The 20,268-nt window shown below is 45.7% G+C and overlaps 3 protein-coding genes across 12 annotated transcripts in view; 1 reads left to right on the top strand and 2 right to left on the bottom strand.

The window, feature by feature from the left end:
• Nucleotides 1-66: 66 nt before the first annotated feature.
• Nucleotides 67-5,265, bottom strand: tbpl2 (TATA box binding protein like 2). Of its 2 annotated transcripts, XM_018764137.2 has the most exons (8): nt 4,981-5,265; nt 4,471-4,613; nt 2,507-2,862; nt 2,252-2,339; nt 1,735-1,826; nt 1,401-1,568; nt 520-614; nt 67-265 (listed from the first exon to the last, which is right to left on the bottom strand). In XM_018764137.2, the coding sequence occupies exons 2-8, from the start codon at nt 4,519-4,521 to the stop codon at nt 189-191; spliced, it is 927 nt and encodes a 308-aa protein (XP_018619653.1). In that variant the 5' UTR covers nt 4,522-4,613; nt 4,981-5,265; the 3' UTR covers nt 67-188. The 2 variants fall into 2 exon arrangements, with proteins under 2 accessions (XP_018619653.1, XP_029114464.1); XM_029258631.1 differs by lacking the exon at nt 4,981-5,265 and having other exon boundaries at nt 1,401-1,537; nt 1,735-1,905; nt 4,471-4,619.
• A 4,246-nt stretch (nt 5,266-9,511) lies between these two features.
• jmjd7 (jumonji domain containing 7) lies at nt 9,512-16,265 on the top strand. 5 transcript variants are annotated; one of them, XM_018764169.2, is made up of 8 exons: nt 9,512-9,736; nt 10,028-10,181; nt 10,267-10,520; nt 11,224-11,280; nt 11,406-11,501; nt 11,736-11,812; nt 11,925-12,084; nt 12,833-13,077. In XM_018764169.2, the coding sequence occupies exons 1-8, from the start codon at nt 9,568-9,570 to the stop codon at nt 13,051-13,053; spliced, it is 1,188 nt and encodes a 395-aa protein (XP_018619685.1). In that variant the 5' UTR covers nt 9,512-9,567; the 3' UTR covers nt 13,054-13,077. The 5 variants fall into 5 exon arrangements, with proteins under 5 accessions (XP_018619685.1, XP_018619686.1, XP_018619689.1 ...); XM_018764170.1 differs by having other exon boundaries at nt 12,783-12,954; XM_018764173.2 differs by lacking the exons at nt 11,736-11,812; nt 12,833-13,077 and adding an exon at nt 16,201-16,265.
• The window catches only part of mapkbp1 (mitogen-activated protein kinase binding protein 1), a 53,384-nt gene continuing 49,271 nt past the window's right edge, over nt 16,156-20,268 (bottom strand). For 4 of the 5 annotated variants that reach the window (XM_018764163.2, XM_018764165.2, XM_018764166.2 and 1 more), the window contains 4 exons: nt 19,701-19,999; nt 18,405-19,475; nt 16,613-16,698; nt 16,156-16,423 (listed from right to left, as the gene is read on the bottom strand). In XM_018764163.2, the coding sequence (XP_018619679.1) occupies nt 16,169-16,423; nt 16,613-16,698; nt 18,405-19,475; nt 19,701-19,999 (1,711 nt within the window). In that variant the 3' untranslated portion in view covers nt 16,156-16,168. The remainder of the gene's footprint in view (nt 16,424-16,612; nt 16,699-18,404; nt 19,476-19,700; nt 20,000-20,268) is intronic. The other variant, XM_018764168.2, reaches the window with a different exon arrangement.

Here is a 20,268-nt window from a genome sequence, read left to right as displayed (position 1 = left end):
CCCCGTGGGCGGGGCGCAACGCGCCATTTCACACTAAAACGTTTTGTACTAGAGCTACAAGCTGAAGCAGGTTAAAACGTTTATTGTTCATGTTTTATATGAACCCCCCGTGTCTGATCATGCATAGTTTTCACCACAGCGTTTATACAGTCAGTGTCACATGTTCCCTGCGCGAGACAGGCGACAAGTCACTCCTTCCGAAATCCTTTCAGAATCGGGTAGATGTTCTCAAAAGCTTCGTATATCTCAGAGCGCTCTTTGGCACCTGTGAGGAAACAGTCCGACACCGTGTGTCACTGGACAGGAGCCTTGTGGGGTGGGGGCACTTTTCACCATGTTTTAAACACGAACACTAGAAATGAATGTCAGTACAACATAAATACTGTACAAGTTATTGTTTCAGAAGCCATAAGGCTCAGCTCTGGAGGCATGGCATAGTGAAGTCTCATAAGCTTGTCTACGACAGACAGTGTGTTTTTCGTGGGACACACACACTAAAGCACTTTTTTACCAGCATACCTGTCAACACCACCTTTCCGGACACAAAGATGAGAAGAACAATGCGTGGCTTCACCATGCGGTAGATGAGGCCAGGAAAGAGCTCTGGCTCGTAGCTGAAAAGACAACATATCCAAAGGATAAGTGTCAAGAGACACTGCCAAGTAAGGGTATAATTACTGCATAAGGCATTCTACCTGCCAGTATAGTTTCATGTTACTACAGCCTTGCAAACAACAGCAAAGCAGCTACTACTTCTGCTTAAGATCATAGAATATTAACATTTAATGCAAAGAAACATCTGGAGAGGTCACAATGCCATGCTGATAGTAGGTTACTCATAGGAAGAGCTTCTAGTGTAAGACTATTCCAAGTAACACCATTCATGACATAACACTTGCACTGATATTCATTGCCTAATTGAAGTGTTCCTTTTATTGTAACAGTATCACAACAGTAGGGTCCTGACTTAGGAACTTGAACAACAAACTTGTCTGTTGCATTAAAATAAACTTCACTTGCAACTAGAGCTGGCACAAAAAAAAAAAAAAAAATTCCACATGTGCACTAAAGCTCTATGGAGCCATCAGCTGCTTGGTCTGCCCATCGTTCTTATTTAAACCCACAGCCAATTGCACAACTCTCATTCATTCTGGTGTTTGCATATTATTCCTCTGCTCATATGCATTTTTCCCAGAACTGATTTCCTCCCACAGTCCAAATACATGTTTCAGGTGGACTGATTACAGAATTGCCTGTAATGTATGACTGGCTACCCTGCAATGAACTGGTCTCCCATTTTCTGTGGACCCCAGCTAGCACTCCAGGCTTCTGGGAAAGGCCCTCGACCACCCTGAAAAGCAGTTTTTCCAGAGTGAATGAGCAGTGTGGTTCCATTATACCTGCTGAACTGCTGGTGGGTGAGGACTAAACCCTCCAGGCGAATCGGGAAGCAAACGTCACAACTCCCAACCATGTTCTGAATCTTGAAGTCCAGGAACTTTGCAGGAAAGCCCAGCTTCTGCACCACCCGGGCATACTTGCGAGCAGCCAGACGAGATTGCTCCTCACTTGTCAGCACAAACACAGGCACGCTGGAAACAGCTTCAGCTAATTTTCAGCATCAGTTACATGTTTTTTTTCCCCATGGAAAAAAAAAAAACTGATATCTGGTCAATGTCTGAAAGCTGGCTGACCATTTAAAGCATAGCAGAAAAACACAAGTGGTCCTCTCACCTCTTGGCACCAGTGCAAACCATCTTTCCTGAGCTGAAGATTAATGCAGTGGTCCTGGGCTCTCGGATTCTCATGATGACAGCAGCAAAGCGCTACACAGAAAGAGGAATGGCACTCGCCATAGCACCACCTGGACCAGGCCGAGCTTACAAAGTAACGGAAGTTCAGCCTCTAGAGTGACAAAAGCTTCACGTTCATCTTCAAAACAAGCCAGAAATTTAGTCAAACCTGATTGAAGCCCACAGCTGTTTATAGGCGAATGGCACCATTTACCACCCCCTCGCATCAGAATGAACAGAAACTTAATTGTACAGTCAAAATGAAATGCTATTCAAAATTTTATTGAACAAATTCTGATTAAGTGGGTATAAAATAAATCACTGATCTTTTATATGAGTTCTCAAAAGGGGTAGAGGAAAAACAACCCCCCCCCCCCCACACACAGCAGTCTGCACATATTTTGAAAGCCCAGATGCCACAGTTTGAACCTCTTTCACACGAGCATACACTCATTTACCTTCGGGTTATACTCAGCATTGCGAGCATGTAGTGCTATGGATTTCAGGTCCAGAGGACAAGCCAGATTCACTGTGGAAACAATGTTCCTGCACACAGCCAAATGAGAAAGGGCACACCTATGAATAGACAGACAGTCCAGCAGCTAAATTGTAAAACATTAGATTCTGTAAGCCAGGAAACGAGAAGAAACCAGTACACAGGTGAACAAAGCTTTGTGCAAATATAGGAAGTATTTAAAGAAAGTGCCACTCACTGCAATTGGGGAACAATTCCTGAACTTTCTGATACAGGGGTCATGGGGGTTATGGGGGTCATGGGTGTCATGGGACGGGGGCAAAATGGGGAAGCTCCTGTAGGGGCTTTGTCAGCATCACTACTGTCCTCCACTCCTGGTAGACAGTCTACATTAATTCCACTGTCCTGTGACTCATTGATGCCTGGGGGTGGCCCATCTTGAGCACCGAGGTCATCAGGCAAAAAGCTGAGGTCCAGCTCATCAGATGGGTCCCTGCCATGGCTGCTCACTGTGGACAGGAAGGAGGCGTTTGGGAGGTGGGTGGCAGCCTGTAGGCCAAGAGCTCCCTCAAAACCCATATAATCAGCAGAACCCTGGAGGAAAAGGACCAAACAATTTCAGCACCTGGGTGGCCAGATACAGCATACATGCTTGCGAGAGCCACACTACACATCTTGCATAGTTTACATGGCATAAACAAAAAGATACTAGTATAAACTAGAATAGTGCTGTGACAACATACACGTCACCTGAAACCGCTTGTCCCATACAGGATCACAGGGAGCCAGAGCCTAACCCAGCAATACAGGGTGAAAGGCTAGAGGGGACACACCCAGGACAGGACGCTAGTCCGTCGCAAGGCACCCCAAGCGGGACTCAAACCCCAGACCCACCAGAGAGCAGGACCCGGTCAAACTCACTGCACCCCTTATTTATACAACATATTACAGAACAATTATAAAGTGCTAATGGAAACCAGTATGAGCCAATGACAGAGGTCAGTTGTATGGAAATGAACAAGCTTTTTAATTAGTGAATCAGCCACAATAACTGAACATTTATGAACATTACAAAGCTTGCATAATCATGAATAAAGGACAAAAAGAGAAAGCAGAACATTTTGACCCAATACACCTGCATAAAAGGTCTAAAATGATATCTGTCCCTGAACTGACAGGTGTTGCTAGGCATCGCCTCATGTATGACCTCCTCAGGAACTTTAAAGACAGGTTATAACAAGTTACAGAAAGCCGGTGTAAACCTCAAACTGTCTAGTGTCTTGTTCAGAGTGCCAGTTCAGGTCATGAGGAAAGACAGGTTGCAGGTTTGCAACTCCACAGTGCAGCTTAGTTTAGGGCACAGTTTTACTGCCGTTTCCATACAGTGCAAGTTATTCACCACACATGTGGGACTTGTCTATTCCAGACAAAGACAGTTTTGATGTAAAGCACCTCTGCAACTGGAACACATGACACCAAGTCACATTTCTAACATGAGACTGATTTCCTGTGGCCAAGTAGTTGAGTCTGCCCACAAGGATCAACAAAACATTACTACAACTACTGTATCTGACTGAGACCATATCCAGCCTACAGACACTTGTCAGCTTCTGGCTGAACTTTTACCTCCCTTTGGATTTGTTTGGGGTACAAAGAACTGTTCTTGGACCCAAGCCTTGTTGTTCCAAGTTGGTAAGAGAATTGAGGAGGAACGAAGGAGCCTAGAGAAGAGAGTAAATTGCTCGAGTTGCCACAACATGTCACTTTGTACCAACAAGCTGACATAAACTGATTTAACAAGTCCTGGTGTGTGCACATCGCTTCTTGGCATTACTGTATTTTCTCACATGTTCCCATAAATACTGCACAAAGAATATGTACGAGGAGACCTGTAGGAGGGAGGCCCAGAGTGATCCAGTAATAATAAAGTCTTTCAACACTGACTAATGTAGGCCTACACATTTCAGGAAACTGCATAACACAACATGATAGTATGAAATCGTTGGGGAGGAAAAAAAAAAAAAAAAGCTACACATTTAACAATTATTGCAGTCTGGTTGCCAAATATAGCAACTGCAGTTATAAGCAGCACTATCTGGCCACCAGGTGTCACCGTGCCGCGACATATTGGTTTTTTTTTTTTTAAAAAAAACAGCCACAGAACACGCTATATATACCAGTACTGTACTGTACTGTACTCACAGCGACAATGGACTGGTCAAAGTACGTCTCGAGCGCTCCTTCCTCATCCATCGTGCGCGCTGCCTCATGAGCGCAGTCCGCCCTCTTTGTAGGCGAGGAGCGCGCGCTCAGCCGATGATTGGGCGCACGTGTGAACAAGGAGTCTGAGCCGAACGACATAAACCAGAACACATATAAACTAAAGGGCACTTCGGAAGGGTCTGATGTGTGAAAGTGCACTATATTATATTTATACATTAGTAACAACCCCCCGTTACTGGTTTGAGCGAGAAATGTGTTTATTAATTGATTAGCGTTAGTGACGTACGGGGAATATAAGGGGGCGATTGTGTCTGCCAGGGGGAGAGAAAAGAGGCCTGGGGGGCGCTAAGTAGGCTGGCTAGACGCGCAGGTTCTGGCGGAAACGGCGTCCTTGGACAGAGAGCGTTATTTCCCTGTGTGTGGGTGTTCGAATAAAACGTTCGAAATGAACGCTATCTCTGCATCCTTCTTCGCCCCATTCAAACTCACGGCGCTGCGTCGCACATTGGTGTCAGAGGTAGGATGGGGCAGGACCATGAGAGGCTGGATTCGGGAGCAGTTGAACACTTAAGAGGAGGAAAGGGAAAATGGCGCGAGAACTGAAGCCAGCGGGACGAAAGAACGGCGTCCGGCAAAAGAAGAGCTTGCGACAAGGAAGCTGTTGCGGAGCGCCACGGGTGTCCAGGGGGACCCGGGGGAAGGGCACGCTGTGGTGAAGACGGCGGGGAAAGCTGCGAGGTGCCGCTGGAGACGGGCGAGCAGGTCGAGTGGGGTCTCCCTGCGCCTAGTAGGGAAAATGCGGCACTTCACAGCGAACCGCCGGGTGCTGAGGAAAGTCACCCCGCGGAGAGCGACGCTTTCCCGAGGAGGTCGGACGACATGCTGGATGACGCAGAGCAGCGTGCTTCGTCTGTGGGCAGACAGGGCTCCGTGACGAAGGTGAGCGAATTCGCCCACGGAGCAAGATTTCGCCGCTTTCTTCTTGGAGAAAGCGCCCAGCCTGCGTGAAGCCACGACTAGCTTTCTAAAAGCGCAAAGAAAAGAGCAAACAGCGCGAAACAAAAGCAGCCGGAGGGCTGCGCAAGGAGCAGCTGGGTAGGTGTCGCGGCGGGACTCGGCGTATGGCGAAGCGGTAGAGGCGCGTGCGGCGAGCAGGGCGGCCTGCCCGGGTCTTCTGCCAAAAGGTAACCGAGCAGCGAGACGTCGTCAGGCGAGGAAGAAGGTGTTCGCAACCGGCTGCGGAGAGTGGACCCGACGGTCCTGCGAGAGCTGGTCAGCTGCAGGGAGCGCAAGGCGGTCGGCAAAAGCCACGTGGGCGCTGCGAAGACGGGTACGTGCGAGGAAAAGAGCGGCGGTGGACTGAGGCCGGGCGGTCACAATGACGACGATGGCCGCCATGGCGGGCTATTGCGATTGTGTCTCCCCCCCCAGACCTGAATGTTCGAGACCTGCACTCCCGACCGGAAGCACCCGAGGGACAACACTGGACATTGAGACGTTTATCGGGGAGACGGCAGCAGCAGGGATGATGCTATTCTTTTTGACGGGGGACTTAAGGACCCGCATTACGTTACTGTTCAGAGCGGGAAATGTGCTTATTGGTTAGCATTTGGTGACGTATGGGGAATATAAGGGGGCGATTGCATCTGCCAGCGGGAGAGGAAAGAGGAGAGAACCGGGGCGGGCGAAGCAGGATGGGCTGGCTGGCTGGCTAGCTAGACACGTAGGTCCTGGAGGAAACAGGGTCATTGTACCAAGAGCGTTATTTCCCTTTACGTCGGTGTTCGAATAAAATGTTCGAAATGAACGCTGTCTCTGCGTTCTTCTTCGTCCCCTCCAAGCCCACGGTGCTGCACGCCCTTATAGATATATATCTATAATTTTTATACAGCGCTCTTCTCACGTAGTGACAACAGAGCGCTTTGGCACAACTATAAAGCAAGAAAAACATACAAAGAAGGCAGTTGACTAATGGCTACGCATAGTGAAGAACTTATAGACTTGTAAGTACTGGCCACGGGGAAAGGAACAAAAACTCCCAACTGAAGGTTGAGGGAGAAAAAAAAAACCTCTCGCAGTCCACGGGCCAGTGGTTGCCCAGCCCTCCTGAGCATTATAGAAAGTAGCAATTGTAAGCCGAACAAATAATAATGATATTGTTGGTAAATGGCATCTTGGATCCCCAGCTTGGCATGGAACGTCTCGGTCGTCATGGCAGATGGACATCATCCTCTGTCAGCATGGGATTTGCCTGTCACCACTGGCCGGCCTCCTCAGGTCTTATGTAGCAAGGTAGTGCTCAACGAGAAGATGGAACAGGGTAATTTGTTACTTAAGTAAATTTAATATGTATTTTTATAAAAGTGATAAAAAAAACAACCAAGGCAGGTGGAATTACATTATGAGGTGGAATGCCTGAGTGAACATGTAAGTCTTAGTCGGGATTTGAAAACAGAAACAGACGGGGCATTACCTGCATCTAATGAACGGAGATATTGTCCTGGGATATGAAAATTAACCATCTCACAAAGATAAGCCGGAGCAATGCCATGTATTGCCTTATAGGTCAAAAGTACAATTTTATAATCAACTCTATAAGAGACCGGGAGCCAATGCAACAATTTAAGTACAGGTGTTATATGGTCATACTTCCTAGTTCTAGTGACAATTCTCACAGCAGCATTTTATACCAACTGTAGCCTGGATACAGTCTGGTATGGACAACCCAACAATAAAGTATTACAGTAATCCAGCCTGCTGGAAACAAAAGCATGAACCAGTTTCTCAGAATCCCATCTACAAAGGAATTGCCGCATTTTAGCTATGCTTCTTAACTGAAGGAAGCACGACTTTAGTCAACACATTTACATGCGATACAAATGACAGCTTTCCATTCAGCAGGACACCCAAATCCTTGACACAATCCATACGCTTGAAGGTAATACCAGTTGTTGTAAGGATTGGCGTGATTATGTCGAGAGTTTTAGCATCATCACCCACCACAAGTACCTCTGTTTTACTGGCATTTAGAGATAAAATATTATTACTCATCCATAATTTTATACTATATATATAGATGGGGGGGCGCAGCAGGTTTGGCCTGTGCCTGCTCTCCAGTGGGTCTAGGGTTTGAGCCCCACTTGGGGCACCTTGTGACAGACTGGCGTCCCATCACGGGTGTGTCTCCTCCTCCTCCAGCCCCACGCCCTCTGTTTCCGGGTTAGGTTCTGGCTTGTCGCGACCCTGCTTGGGACAAGCGGTTTCAGACAGTGTGTGTGTGTGTGTATATATATATAATATATACGGAGCGTGTCCCAGTGTCCTCTTACTGCACCCTCTCCTTCCCTCCCGCACTCATCCGCCTTCATTTGGACAGCACAGCACAGAACGTCTAATGGGTAACCGCCTGTGCTGGTAAGGCCTATCCCAGAATCACTGGTTACACCCAGAACGGGACGTCCATCGCAAGGAATCCGCACATGTACACACTCACCAATCACAGTACGTCTTCACAATACATTTCCCGGATTTTTGAAGGAAAAAAATAGAAAATTGGAACATAAACCATTAAAAATCACTTTATTTTAATGTTTGATTTACTTGCGGAAAACTTGTGACAATAACTAAAAATGTAATATTTTACGTTTTTAAATGATTATTTCTGTAAGGGAGTATTATCTGGTGTATTCCTTAATGGGCCATAAATGGACAGTAAAAATAATCTAAGAACTTATGAGAAAATGCATTATTACTCACGAGAGGGTCAGTATTAAATCCTCAGTTTGATCCCCACAAAATATGGTCTATACCAAATACATTTTTGATTCATAATGCAATTAGAAACACTTGAGAATCATCACTAAACATGTAACTGAATGTAATGGACATATCAGTCACTCCTCGTCATATCGTTTATTTATTTGGGTATATTCACATTCGTAAGGTGTAAAGCATTGAATTCAGGTCTTATTCCTCTCTAATTTACAGTTTCTTTCTTCTCTCCTAAAAAGCCTCTTCTAGTAAGAAAGTCTAAGGAATGTCACAAATTATTAAGCTTTTTGGATAAATCAAGTCCCTTATTCATGTATTTGCTCATTTCATCATTTGATTTTTTCTTATCATCCATTTGATTGTTATTGTTATGCTCTTGAGGGGGTGCGGTGGCGCAGTGGGTTGGACCACAGTCCTACTCTCCAGTGGGTCTGGGGTTCGAATCCCACTTGGGGTGCCTTGCGGCGGACTGGCGTCCCGTCCTGGGTGTGTCCCCTCCCCCTCCAGCCTTACGCCCTGTGTTGCCGGGTTAGGCTCCGGTTCCCCGTGACCCCGTATGGGACAAGCGGTTCTGAAAATGTGTGTGTGTGTGTGTGTGTGTGTGTGTGTGTGTGTGTGTGTGTGTGTGTGTGTTATGCTCTTATTGTAATTCTGTTTAATGTGTCTTTATAATGTTTGCTCACAAATCCACCTGTTTTCAATAACTACTTGTCAGGATGAGGGTCACGGTGATCCGGAGCCTTTCCGGAGGCTGGTGGAGTATTATAGCCTGGAGAGACGCTGGTCAGTCGTAGGGTAGACACACACCACACTGAGCTGGGATGAAACCCACATCCTCTTGCACCACCAGTCGCAAATCAAAAAGACAAAAAGAAAAAGGGAAAAAAAATGTGTAAGGAGGTGTAAACGCTGCACCATATGTTTCGACACGAGGGTATTTCGGCGAAATGAAACCGCAATTGTTTAAAAAGCACTTGAAGTTGAATATTTTAAGTGATTTCCAAGCATACATGTTTTCATGAACGCGTTAAAACAAACAAGATTAGCTGAATGTGTAAATAATTTGAAAACTCAAGTGCCGTTTGCTCCTACACTGGAAAGATGCACCACCCTTCCGTTATCAGGCCGTTTCTGGTATCGTTCACCGCGGTGCTGCAGTGACGACCTCCTGCCACAAGAGGAGGACAAGTGAAACTTTGGGGCGTTTATTGAGCGGTGACTTTTTATAACGTGATCTGGGTCGCTGCTCTTTTCAGGTTGATTTCTCAGCGCGCGCTCAGTGGGCTCGCGGACTCGGGTACGGATATGTGTCTTGTGTCCACGTGTCCTCCTTTACTCCACGCGCACGTGACTTGGGCTCTTCGTCGCAATTTCATGTGTGAAGCTTTTCCAGTGGTAACAGCCCGAGTGAAAACAATGGCAAGTTCGTTTTCGCTTCAAAAATGTTTGAGAGACTTCGCTTCAGAAGCTCGTGGTGAGTCGTGGCAACAATAGAATAGAGAATGACACGTATTATCATCATTTATTGTTTTATTATGCTCTTGCTACGCGGTTGGGTACACTGCGCTAAGGCTAAATTATTAGGTGTGTGAAAACGTGCTGGTGTGTATTTCAGTACATTTGGTTTGTTAGAGGAAACAATTGACACGATAAGCTGTGTGTGTCTCAGGATGAGTGTCATTCATTGATTGTAGCTCTGCTGTGGGCATTTCAGTGACACTTGTGTGGACCCCAGTGCTGACAGATTGACCCTCTACCCCACTAGAGCTGTACCTCGGTGAAGAAGTTCCATATGTGATGCAGCCCCCATCTCCTCTGGAGTTCTACCGGGAGTGGATTGGGCCCAACAAGCCCTGTGTCATCCGCAATGCCATCAGTCACTGGCCTGCCCTCCACAAGTGGAACTTGTCCTATCTCAGGTACGCACGCACGCATGCACGCAGGCACAGACTTGATGAAGGCGAAATGCCATCCAGTGTGTCTTTGATGCTCGTTTGGCCTCAGGGACACAGTGGGTTCAAAAGTCATCAGCGTTGCCGTGACCCCCAATGGCTTTGCTGACGCTGTTCACGGGGACCGCTTTGTCATGCCTGAAGAGCGCCAGATGACCTTTTCTGCCCTGCTGGACGTGGTGGAGGGCAAGGTGGAGAGCGAGGGAGTTTTCTATGTACAGAAGCAGTGTTCAAACCTGACGGAGGAGCTTCCGGAGTTGATAGGTGACTTGGAGACTCACATCCCCTGGATGAGCGAAGCCCTGGGTGAGACATCTTAGAGGATTTCCAGCACTCGTGAGCAACTACCTCATGAAAGGCTGCATCAGTCTACACTATACGCTGTACAATAAATAAGCAGATTATTATTATAATATATTCTTTGCTTTACAGAACTTGATTACAGATACACAAGAATATAAAACTGAAAGACAAGCGGTCACAGTGTTTAAGAGGGAGCGCTCGTATGGCTTTGTGTAAGAAGGTCCTAAAGGTGACCCGATGTTCCAGAGCTTTGTCTTCCTGAGAGCATGTAGGAAAAATGAGATTTTTCTCATCTTCTTTGGCATAAGACTTTGCAAAATCTGTCAGCCATCACTGGTTAAAACTGATATGGGAGAGGGAAGTGAACTTGTGGGACAGCTGGTAGTGTAGTGGTCAAAGCTGCTGCCTTTGGACCCAAAGGTCATAGGTTCCCATCCCACTTGCAGCTGTAGTGCCTGTAAGCAAAGTACTTATCTTAATTGCACCAGTAAAATTACCCAGCTGTATTAATGGGCAAGTCATTGTAAGTTGCTTTGCAGAAAAGTGTCAGCTAAACAAATGCCTGCAATTGTAGGTTTCTAGAGCAAAGCCAGAGTTTAGGTGACCATCTTTGATCAAGGCCAGATGACCAACAGTTTTTAAGTGTTTCAGTAACAGAAATACAAGTAAGGAACACAAAACCATAATTTGCATCCATTTCTTGTAGGAAAGAGACCTGATGCAGTAAATTTCTGGCTGGGAGAAGCAAAAGCAGTCACATCAAGTAAGTTGGAGACTGTTCCTCATGGTAAAATAGAGTAGCACAGTGCAGGGTGAAAGTTAAACATTTTATTTATTTTTCAATGGTTTAGAAAGCACTGCAGTGGTGTGCTGGGTGCTTGCTTTCAGTGCACAAGGACCACTATGAGAACCTGTACTGTGTGATCTCCGGAGAGAAGCAGTTCATCCTCATTCCTCCCTCCGAGCGACCCTTCATCCCATACGGTACGACAGAGGAACGTACAGTGCCACGTTCTGTACAAATTAAGTGGAGAATGCTCAGCCAGAGCTAGAGGTCTTTTGTGAACACCTGTCAGCTAGAGTTTTACACTAATCATTTGTTACATGGAGCTCAGGTTGATTAAACTTGGAAGGTTAGGTTCTCTGGGGAAGGACAGTTAAAGTTACTCCTGTTGCAGACTGCCACATTGACATGAGTGGATGTCCTCCTTCCTCCAGAGCTCTACCAGCCATCCAAGTATCACCAAACCAAAGATGGTACTTTTGAAGTAGTGGACGAAGCAGGAGCCAGCAAGGTGTTTTGCTGAAGCCATTGCATATAACTACTGAGAATTTTAAATTGAAGCCACTCAATCTTTCCATTCCAGCGTCCAGTCTGTGGAGTTTTGAGTTTGTTCTTTTTCAAAGGTGCCATGGACCCCACTGGACCCCCTGAGTCCAGATGTGGAGCGCTTCCCACAGTACCGGCACGCAAGGCCAATGCTCTGCACAGTCAGGGCTGGGGAGATGCTCTACTTGCCCTCACTGTGGTTTCACCATGTTCGCCAGTCTCATGGTTGCATTGCAGGTACTGGGCTGGGCTCCTTGCAGCTTCCTATGTTAATTTTACTTATTATTGTCACAACTCAAAAGCAGCAGCACAATATTCATAGAAACATGAAATTCGTAAAAAGGTTTACAAAATGTTACCCCTACAAGTAGTATTTCCTGTTAATGAAACCACAGACATAAGTGCAGTATAAACTTGTACCTCAATTTACAAACGCAATTGGAACCAGAAGTCACTTTGTAGCAGTCACATGCAAGTTCACCCACTACATCGCAGGCAATAAAGCTTAATAATACAGCTTAATTCTTTGTCTTTAACGATACCTAGGCCCATGAATAAATCAAACTTCACAAAACTGGCCCCATGGGAGCAAACGATGGATCAGCTATATGCGTTGGTCAGCATTTAGTCAAGTTTACTGTCAAAGTAACACATGTTATATAAATGTACCTTTATTCACTGGGTGGTTTCTGTAATCACCAAGATAAAAGCTGAAATATGTAGACTGCTCATGAGCTTCTCGCACCCCTTCTTTACTCTCTCCTCAGCTTCATTTTCTGTTCTAAGAACATTTTGCTGCCTATAATTGCAGAAATACAGGGTTTTTTTGTGTTCTGCAAGAGAACTTTTATAGGCTGGTGAAGAACATGCAATTAAAAATGAACAGTGTTGAAGTGTCATACTGACAATACAGCCATTTTTGTTTCATTCCTCAGTGAATTTCTGGTATGACATGGAGTTTGACATTAAATACAACTACTTCCAGCTACTGGACTCCCTCTCAAGAAACACAGATCTGCAGTGAACCCCCCACCCCCGAGGCTAAATGCTGAGTTTGTTACTAGACATCTGAAGGGCATAAAGTCAACAACCAAGTCAATAAAAAAAAAAAATGTAGTAAATGTTTTATTCCTTTGTCTTTTCTTGAAAGAATCAAGAGTGTACAGTACAAACACTATGAGAGTAAAAGCATTCAGAATGATATGAAATTAGTGCAAACACAAGTCAGGCTCTGAAATAAATAGCCTGAAAATGAATTTCAGATGGATAAGATGAATACCATTGTAATTGGAGATTAAAACCAAGGGCTACTACTGGAAAAACTGCAAAAAGCCCCATGTAACAAGCAGGTAAAAATGTACAAACATGCAATTTCATCTAGGGGCAAAACTAGTCTTTTACCGCCTTTCCAGCCACCATGCATACATGCACAAGTATTAAAGTACAACAGATGGGCTAACATTTCGCTGTAGTATAGCAATACAAAGTCTTTATATGGCTCCTGTTTTTTTTTTTTTTGGTCTTCAGTGTCTGCAATGGTCATTTAATAAAAGGCCTTTAAATGGGAGAAATACTGCCATCTTGTCTAGAGACAGAATTCTAGAGATACTGCCAATATTCAACAAAGGATTTACCACCTTGACAAATGCCAATAACTTACAGGGCTCTCGTTTCATTTGCTGTACACAATTTCTGGCCCATGCGCACTGAACTTAATTATTACTAAGGAATTATGTAAGAATGTAAGTCCATTATTAGCAACACATAGTAAACGGTACCAGAATTTGCTGACAAGGCTCAGGCTGGACAAGGTAGAAGTTGAGGAGATGTCGATCCAGTTTTACCACCAGTGAATGAAAGTGAAAACATTTAACTTTACAATGCCTTTACAAGGACATGATCCCTTTCAAGTAAATATTCATACAGAACACATAGTGTTACGATGAGAGAAAGCCTTGTTCTGAACAATCAAATGCCCAAGTATAAAATAGCTTACAGTAAAAGTTCTAGTATCAAGGTCAAGAGCCAAAACCAAGCAGCACATGTGGACAGTTTAGTGGAAAAGCAGCCTGTGAAGCTCAAGAGATGTTAGACCTACAGGACTGACCTCTCTGACTGGGTGAGATAGGGGGTGGACTCTGGTTCAGCAGCAGGTCAGTAGCCACAACAGGCAAGAGAAAGCCACTGCTTCCATAGTAGCAGGAGTGGGACTAGAATGTCCTGCCAGCTAGGGAGACACATGGAAGAGAGTTGAGAGGATTGTAAACCAACACCTTTTTGGTCAGCAGGATCCCAGAGGTACAACAAAGCCAACTACACTACAGTTTAGATTAATAAAACTGCTTTACATTGTCATAGCAAAGATTTAAAAATAAAAAGATATGCCAGAAACCAGGACAAAAACACCGTACTAAAGAAATATGCACATCTGATTTGTCAATATTGACAAAGAAGAAGACTGCGCTACAGCTACCTTTCTGACCACGACTTGGGTGGCCAGATTCCACATTAAGCGCCAGAAGCACTGAGAACAACATTAATGCATCAGCTTCCTCAGAGACACCAGAGTGCATGATGTCCAACCCAAACAGTCCTTAAAATGCAACATTTGCATGAGACACAAGGATGTCAGGCCAAGAAACAAATGAACCTCTCACGGTCTCCATGTCACTAAGGGCAGTTGGCATTTGCACTTTTTTGCTGCTTTAATTTGACCCATCCAGGAATGCAGTGCTTCAGTCAGTGCCACCAGAAGGTTGTGCCATTTTTTAAAAAAGTGGCTTTTAATCACACTTCTCTTTCACAACAGAAGTACAGATGAGAGCCACTGATCTGCTGGTACGACTTTCCTTCTTTCTCAGAATTACAAGAAGGTGCAACTTATCGTCTAACATTGACTCAATTACGTTTCAGTCAAATCACAATAAATTGATGAAAACTGCTGGCAATATTGTCATTAAGGCACCTAGTTCCTTGAGGCATAACTGTACAGAAATGACTTGTATCGATTTGGAATATAAAAGTGTGTGAAGAATAAAAGGCTAATTTTTCTATTAAAAGTGACCTGCAAATAAGCTTTTATCAACTGTGAGGCTCCAAAAACCTTTGAGAGATTAATGTCTGCACATTTGCTTTCTAAAATGACCCTGGAACTTTTCAGCATTTGGTCTACCAGTGACACTGACCCTAGCTCTGGCATAAATCATAATTTAAAGAACAAGAATAAATCATACACACGAGTGACATGCACTTCAATCTCCATGTTAATGGTCAATTCATGACACTGCCTTTCCACAACACAATAAATACACTGCCTCATTCACTAAAAAAAAAAAAAACAAAAAGCTCAAAAAGCATTTAAAACACTATAGAACACTGAACTTTGAACCAAGTTCTACCGAAGAGGACCCAGGTTTGAAGTTCTGCAGAAGAAAAAGACTAATTTAGAGTTCACTGCAGCCCAGTTTCACTGGGTACTCGCCTCCAATGCATCTCACCTATTTGCTCAGGCCCAGCAACCAGCTCACGCTGCTAATTCACATTTTCAGTGGTTAAGACCGCTCAAAAGTACATGAGCTATGCAGACTCTCAACAAACTATTTTATAGAAGTTAAACTTTCACGGAGCTCCATCAGTCTTTTTGTCCCCCGCTGTGGTACAGGATGTCGGAGTTGTTTTCAATCTTCGAATTCAAACGGCCTGCAGACTGTTTTCCCCATTTTCTTGCGCTTAGTCAGTTCTGCTCCAGAAGTGCAGCAGGTTTATTCACCAACAATGCCCTGGATGACTCCCTGATGATTATCCATCCCAGAGAGATGCGCTGTAGGGCAAGAGCAGCCTGTGGCCAAGCTCAACCATTTTCTCCAACTGATGCCACAACACACATCGTGTCACCAGTGACCATGTTGCGTGTCTCAGAGAGGCTGAAGGGGAGGCGGGGGCAGGGGGGGGGGGGGGGCAGGGCGGATCTGTGCACATCGTACATCCCGGCCACAGGAATTCAGAAACCACTGTGACAGGGAAATGATCCATGCCAAAAGAGAACAGTTGACATCACTTAGATATGGCCTGAGTAGAAGCCTGGAGCATGGAGGTCTGAAGAAACGTACTCATCTAACTTGTAAAGTTAATTTTTGAACATACAATAGCAAATGTACTCAATGCACGTCTTCACACCATGGCTTACAATCCAGCCTTCGGCATGTAGGAAGAGCTGTGTGTCTCTAGTGTGTGTGCACGCGTCTGCAGGTTTGGTCCGCTACTTGTCTGCAGGTTTGGTCCGCTACTTGTCTGGGACTCGGTGTGGTGAAAAGCATGCTCATTAGACCCTGTTGTCCAACCTCTTCTCTACAGCCTTGAGTAGAAGCTCAGAGTACTGCTCCAGAAGGGCCAGGGTCCTTTCTTCACCAGCCCCCCCAGCTCTACTGGCCATCAAGCACAGGGCTCCACCAGGTGCCTCGCTTGGCAAAGATGGTGACAGAGAGTCCAGGTCAGCACGCACTGAGCCAAAGGCCTCCATAAGGACCTGGGCCATCTCCTGTTGTTCCTGGCTGGACTCCATCTCTGAGGCACTCACCTGACAGACAGAAGGACAGGTAGGTCACAGCTTCCCATCAAACACAATGGAACGGAGCAATTGTGTCACAAATATAGGTATGTTGTCACTACACCACACAGCAAATGACTTCCAACTCAAGTTGAACCTTCAGCCTCCGGAGACCTTGGCGTGTCCAGTCAGAGACAGACAGAAGCTTTCAGGACTCACCATCCTGTAGAGTTGAGTGGCTGTCTTCACACTGCGCTGCAGCTCGGAGGCGACAAGGCGACACGTTTCCACATTTAATGAGGAATCTGAGCACAGAAAAATCAAGCTTGTGAGACAAACATGTGCAAGAACTCTTTCCATTCCAAGTCTCCAGCTGCTGGATCATTGGGAGGAGTGCTACAGAACGGAGTCAGTTTCATGATTGCATTACACCCATTCCTCACATGACAGGATTTGTTTGTTCTGGGCACCACTCCATTAGGAGAACTGCTGCTGCGAAGGGACAAATTCACATCTTTTCTTATGGCAGAAAAAAAAAACTGCTTCCAAGATGGGGAAAAAAGAAACCTAAAATTGAAATATCAGAAAAGGTATTTCTATGAATGACAATGACACTAATATATTACACAATTATTGTTCAGTTATTTCTAGGGTGTTTGTTCTATATTCATTTATTAATCAACAGTCCAGTCCGGGGTGGGGGGGCTGAGTCTATCTGGGCATGCAAGGCATTATAATAATTTTGCTCATGGATCTTTATGATATTTAAAAAAATGGTTTGAACTCTGCTTGAGGGGAGTCCATACTAAAAAGAGAGGAAAGTCATGTCTTTTTTAGTCCTCTATTGATATTTGAGTTTAATAGGAAAGTTGTCATTTTAGAACAACGTCTATTTTAAAGCATGTGACTCACTTTGACCAAGTGCTTCACCAGTGATTACTCTCTTTTCCTTTTTCAGTTAAATACACATCACTACTAAAAGGCTCCTTTTCTGCAGCTGGTGTGGAGCAGAGTGCATTTTATCTGAGTTTTACTCATTTTAAAGTCTTTGAGGACTTTCATGACGTGTGTGGAGCTGAGTGCAGATATTTTAAAGTGCAGTGCATTGCTCATGAACATAACAGCAGTGGTGCAAACACACTCATAAGAGGAAACGTACTAAGACAGAACGTCTTACCTGTTTTTAATGTTACACCTCTTTTCATTTGGCTCTCCCTGTACCAGTTTGTAGTCAGCCTGAAAGGTGCACAGTAACTGCGCTGCCACTATAACTCTATATGGATGATCAGCTTTCTTTTATAAGTCATTTTTATTGGCCGCACTCTTTACCATAGTTTGTGTCATGAAACATTAAAATGTTTAACATTTAATGAAATAAAGTACAAGGTAACCTGAGAGCCACACTGTGACTTTACTGCACTGGGACCAAAGTGATCCTTTTAAAAACCCTTCACCGGTGTATCAGACTGCAGTGAAGACTGTTCTTCTGGCAACTCCATTTATACCTGTTGTGGAACTGAAATGAATTAATTGGGGGAAAATGTTTTGGTGCTGAAATCACAGCTCTCCTCCCAGTATGACTGAAAGGTACAAAATTTCATAAGGCGCTCCAGTGGTTCATAATGATACAAGACCCTGTTATATGAGGGCCTGAGTGCATGTAAAAGTACACATACAATGAAGAAGCAGAGGTTTTCAGCATTAAAGGAAAATTAATGAACAGCTCAGTGTTTTCATTCCAACTGATGAGTTAACCCCGTCTAGAGAACCCTGAGCTACATGACAAACACTTCCTTAGTTAAAGAGAAAATGGACACACCTAAAAACTATGTAGCCCTTGCTGAAAGCTAAAATTAAGTGAAGTCATGAAACAAACCACAAGGTAAGTTTCAGTAAAAGGGACAGAAGAAGTGGCAGTGAAAATATACAGACAGAATAAGGTAAAGCTCAAGGTGATGACAGAGCACACACTGATGGAGTGGAAACGAGACAAGAGATGAGACCGCCTCACCCAGTAGCTGGTAATGGTTAATGGACGCACAGGGAGGAGAGCACACGGAAGAGGAAGGCCAGAGGCTGCTGGTGAAGAAGTGCTTGGGCACAGGCAGTCGCAGTGGCACAGACGGAATGATGAAGGATGGGCGGCTCTGAAGCAAACCTGGGTCGCTGGGGCTGGAGGCCAGCATGCCGACAGGGGGAATCTGGAGGGAGCGCTCGGCGGGCGCAGTATCACTTAGGAAAGGTCCTGCCTCCTCAGAGCCTGGCTGCTTGAGGTTCTCCACAGAGTTACTTGCCGCGCTACATTGACCATCCTGCAGCTTCCCTGGGGATCTCTTTGCTAGATCAGCCGAAAGGCTGGGGACCAGCTGGATACTGGAGGAAGGTGTCGGTGGTGTCTGGACCCGAAGGGCTGGATCTGTCTTCCAGGAGAGCATGCCTGCCTGGGACCTGGGTGACACATCATCCCTTGGGCTCTTGGCAGGCCTGATGGTGGGCGAGAAGGCAGCCATGCAGGGTTTGTCTGGGAGAGGTTTGGGGATCTCCAGTGTGAGGTGGGGACGAGCACTGTGGCTGAGCTTGGCGCACAGGCCTTTAGGGTAGGGGCTGCTGGGAGAACTCAGGGTAGGTGCCACAGTTGCTTGAGGTGCTGATACGCCCAATAGGGAGGATGCAGATGTGGACAGTACCACAGCTACTGGCGAGGAGCTTGGGTTGTTCTTATCCTGAAGGTTTCTCTTTGAGGAGGTGGGGGTGTCAGATGCTGAACTGCGACGGGACTGGGAAGCTTCAGTGCTGCTGGGTGTACTGGGTGACCCATCAGCGCTGTCCCCAAGATTGAGACTGTCTCCCATCGATACAGAACGGGACATCTTGGCCATTGAGCTGGTGGTAGGGCTCATGTATGACCGGGGCTTGGCACCCCTGGGGGTCAGCATGGCAGCATCCTGGTGATGGGGTGAGGCGGGCACCGACGGCAGGCTGCGCCGGGGCGAGACTCGCAGGTCATGCTCAGAGGGCTGCAGCTGTTGTGACTGGGGGTACACTTCCTTGGAGGGTCGTGAAGTCACGTGTGCTATGTCAGCTAAGCAAAGAAAGAGAGAGAAACCACAACATGAGCACTCCACTGACAACCAACCAAGAACTTCCAGACATTTTGAACCTGTGACGGAAAGGCACTGGAATCTTGTTGTGGAATGGAACACCTGACAGTGTAGCAGCTGTCAAACATGGAACATTAGCTCCCCCACTCTAGTAAGTAGTGGACACTTGATGGGCAGTGAGAAACAAAATAATGACATTCACTTACCTTCTGCAGGAAGGTTCTGCACTGACAGGGACTTCCTAAGACCAGTTGAGGTCGAATGGATGGTCACAGTCTTGACTGCTGGGCTGGCCACTCTGCGGGGGTCTAGCCCCTGGGCTCTCCTCTTTTGGGGGGTAGAGCGCGGGAGCGTCCCTGCTTCCCCAGCCCGATTGGAGCATGCAGCGTCAGAGCTCTTGCGATGGCCCTCCTCCATGAGGGGTCGTACCTCTGACACTGGCGGCCTCAGAGCTCTGGAGAGTCGCCCATCGCTGTTTGTCTTCGAAGAGAATGGAAAGGCATTCCTGTGAACAGAAATTTTAACTGATGTGAGATGTACATTGCATTGGAGAAAAGCGTCTGCTAAATGAATAAATGTAAATGTAATTGTTCCAGTGATTCACATAATGTACTGCCCACTGGGCTCTGAAAGTCCAATTACCGAAAACCTGAAAGAAAGCCTTTTTCAAGAGTTGGGATCAAAACCCCCAACCAAAAGTGGTCGAATGATAGCATTTAGACATTCTGAACTCATATAAGCCATTTATTTTCAGCAAAATCAAAAGGGGTTTCA

This window comes from Scleropages formosus, chromosome 15 (assembly GCF_900964775.1).
Source record: "Scleropages formosus chromosome 15, fSclFor1.1, whole genome shotgun sequence".
Taxonomy (NCBI): Eukaryota; Metazoa; Chordata; class Actinopteri; order Osteoglossiformes; family Osteoglossidae; genus Scleropages; species Scleropages formosus.
Note: the sequence above shows the minus strand (reverse complement) of the source record. Positions and strands in the feature narration are given on the sequence as shown.

Coding starts and splice junctions, on each gene's coding strand:
- tbpl2 (XM_029258631.1), bottom strand. CDS start 4,521: ATGGATGAGGAAGGAGCGCTCGAGACGTACTTTGACCAGTCCATTGTC. Junction 2,863..4,470: donor TTGACCAGTCCATTGTCGCT/GTGAGTACAGTA, acceptor CTTTTCCTCCAG/GGTTCTGCTGATTATATGGG. Junction 266..519: donor CGGAAAGGTGGTGTTGACAG/GTATGCTGGTAA, acceptor GTTTCCTCACAG/GTGCCAAAGAGCGCTCTGAG.
- jmjd7 (XM_018764169.2), top strand. CDS start 9,568: ATGTGTCTTGTGTCCACGTGTCCTCCTTTACTCCACGCGCACGTGACT. Junction 11,813..11,924: donor ACGAAGCAGGAGCCAGCAAG/GTGTTTTGCTGA, acceptor TCTTTTTCAAAG/GTGCCATGGACCCCACTGGA. Junction 12,085..12,832: donor GTCTCATGGTTGCATTGCAG/GTACTGGGCTGG, acceptor AACTACTTCCAG/CTACTGGACTCCCTCTCAAG.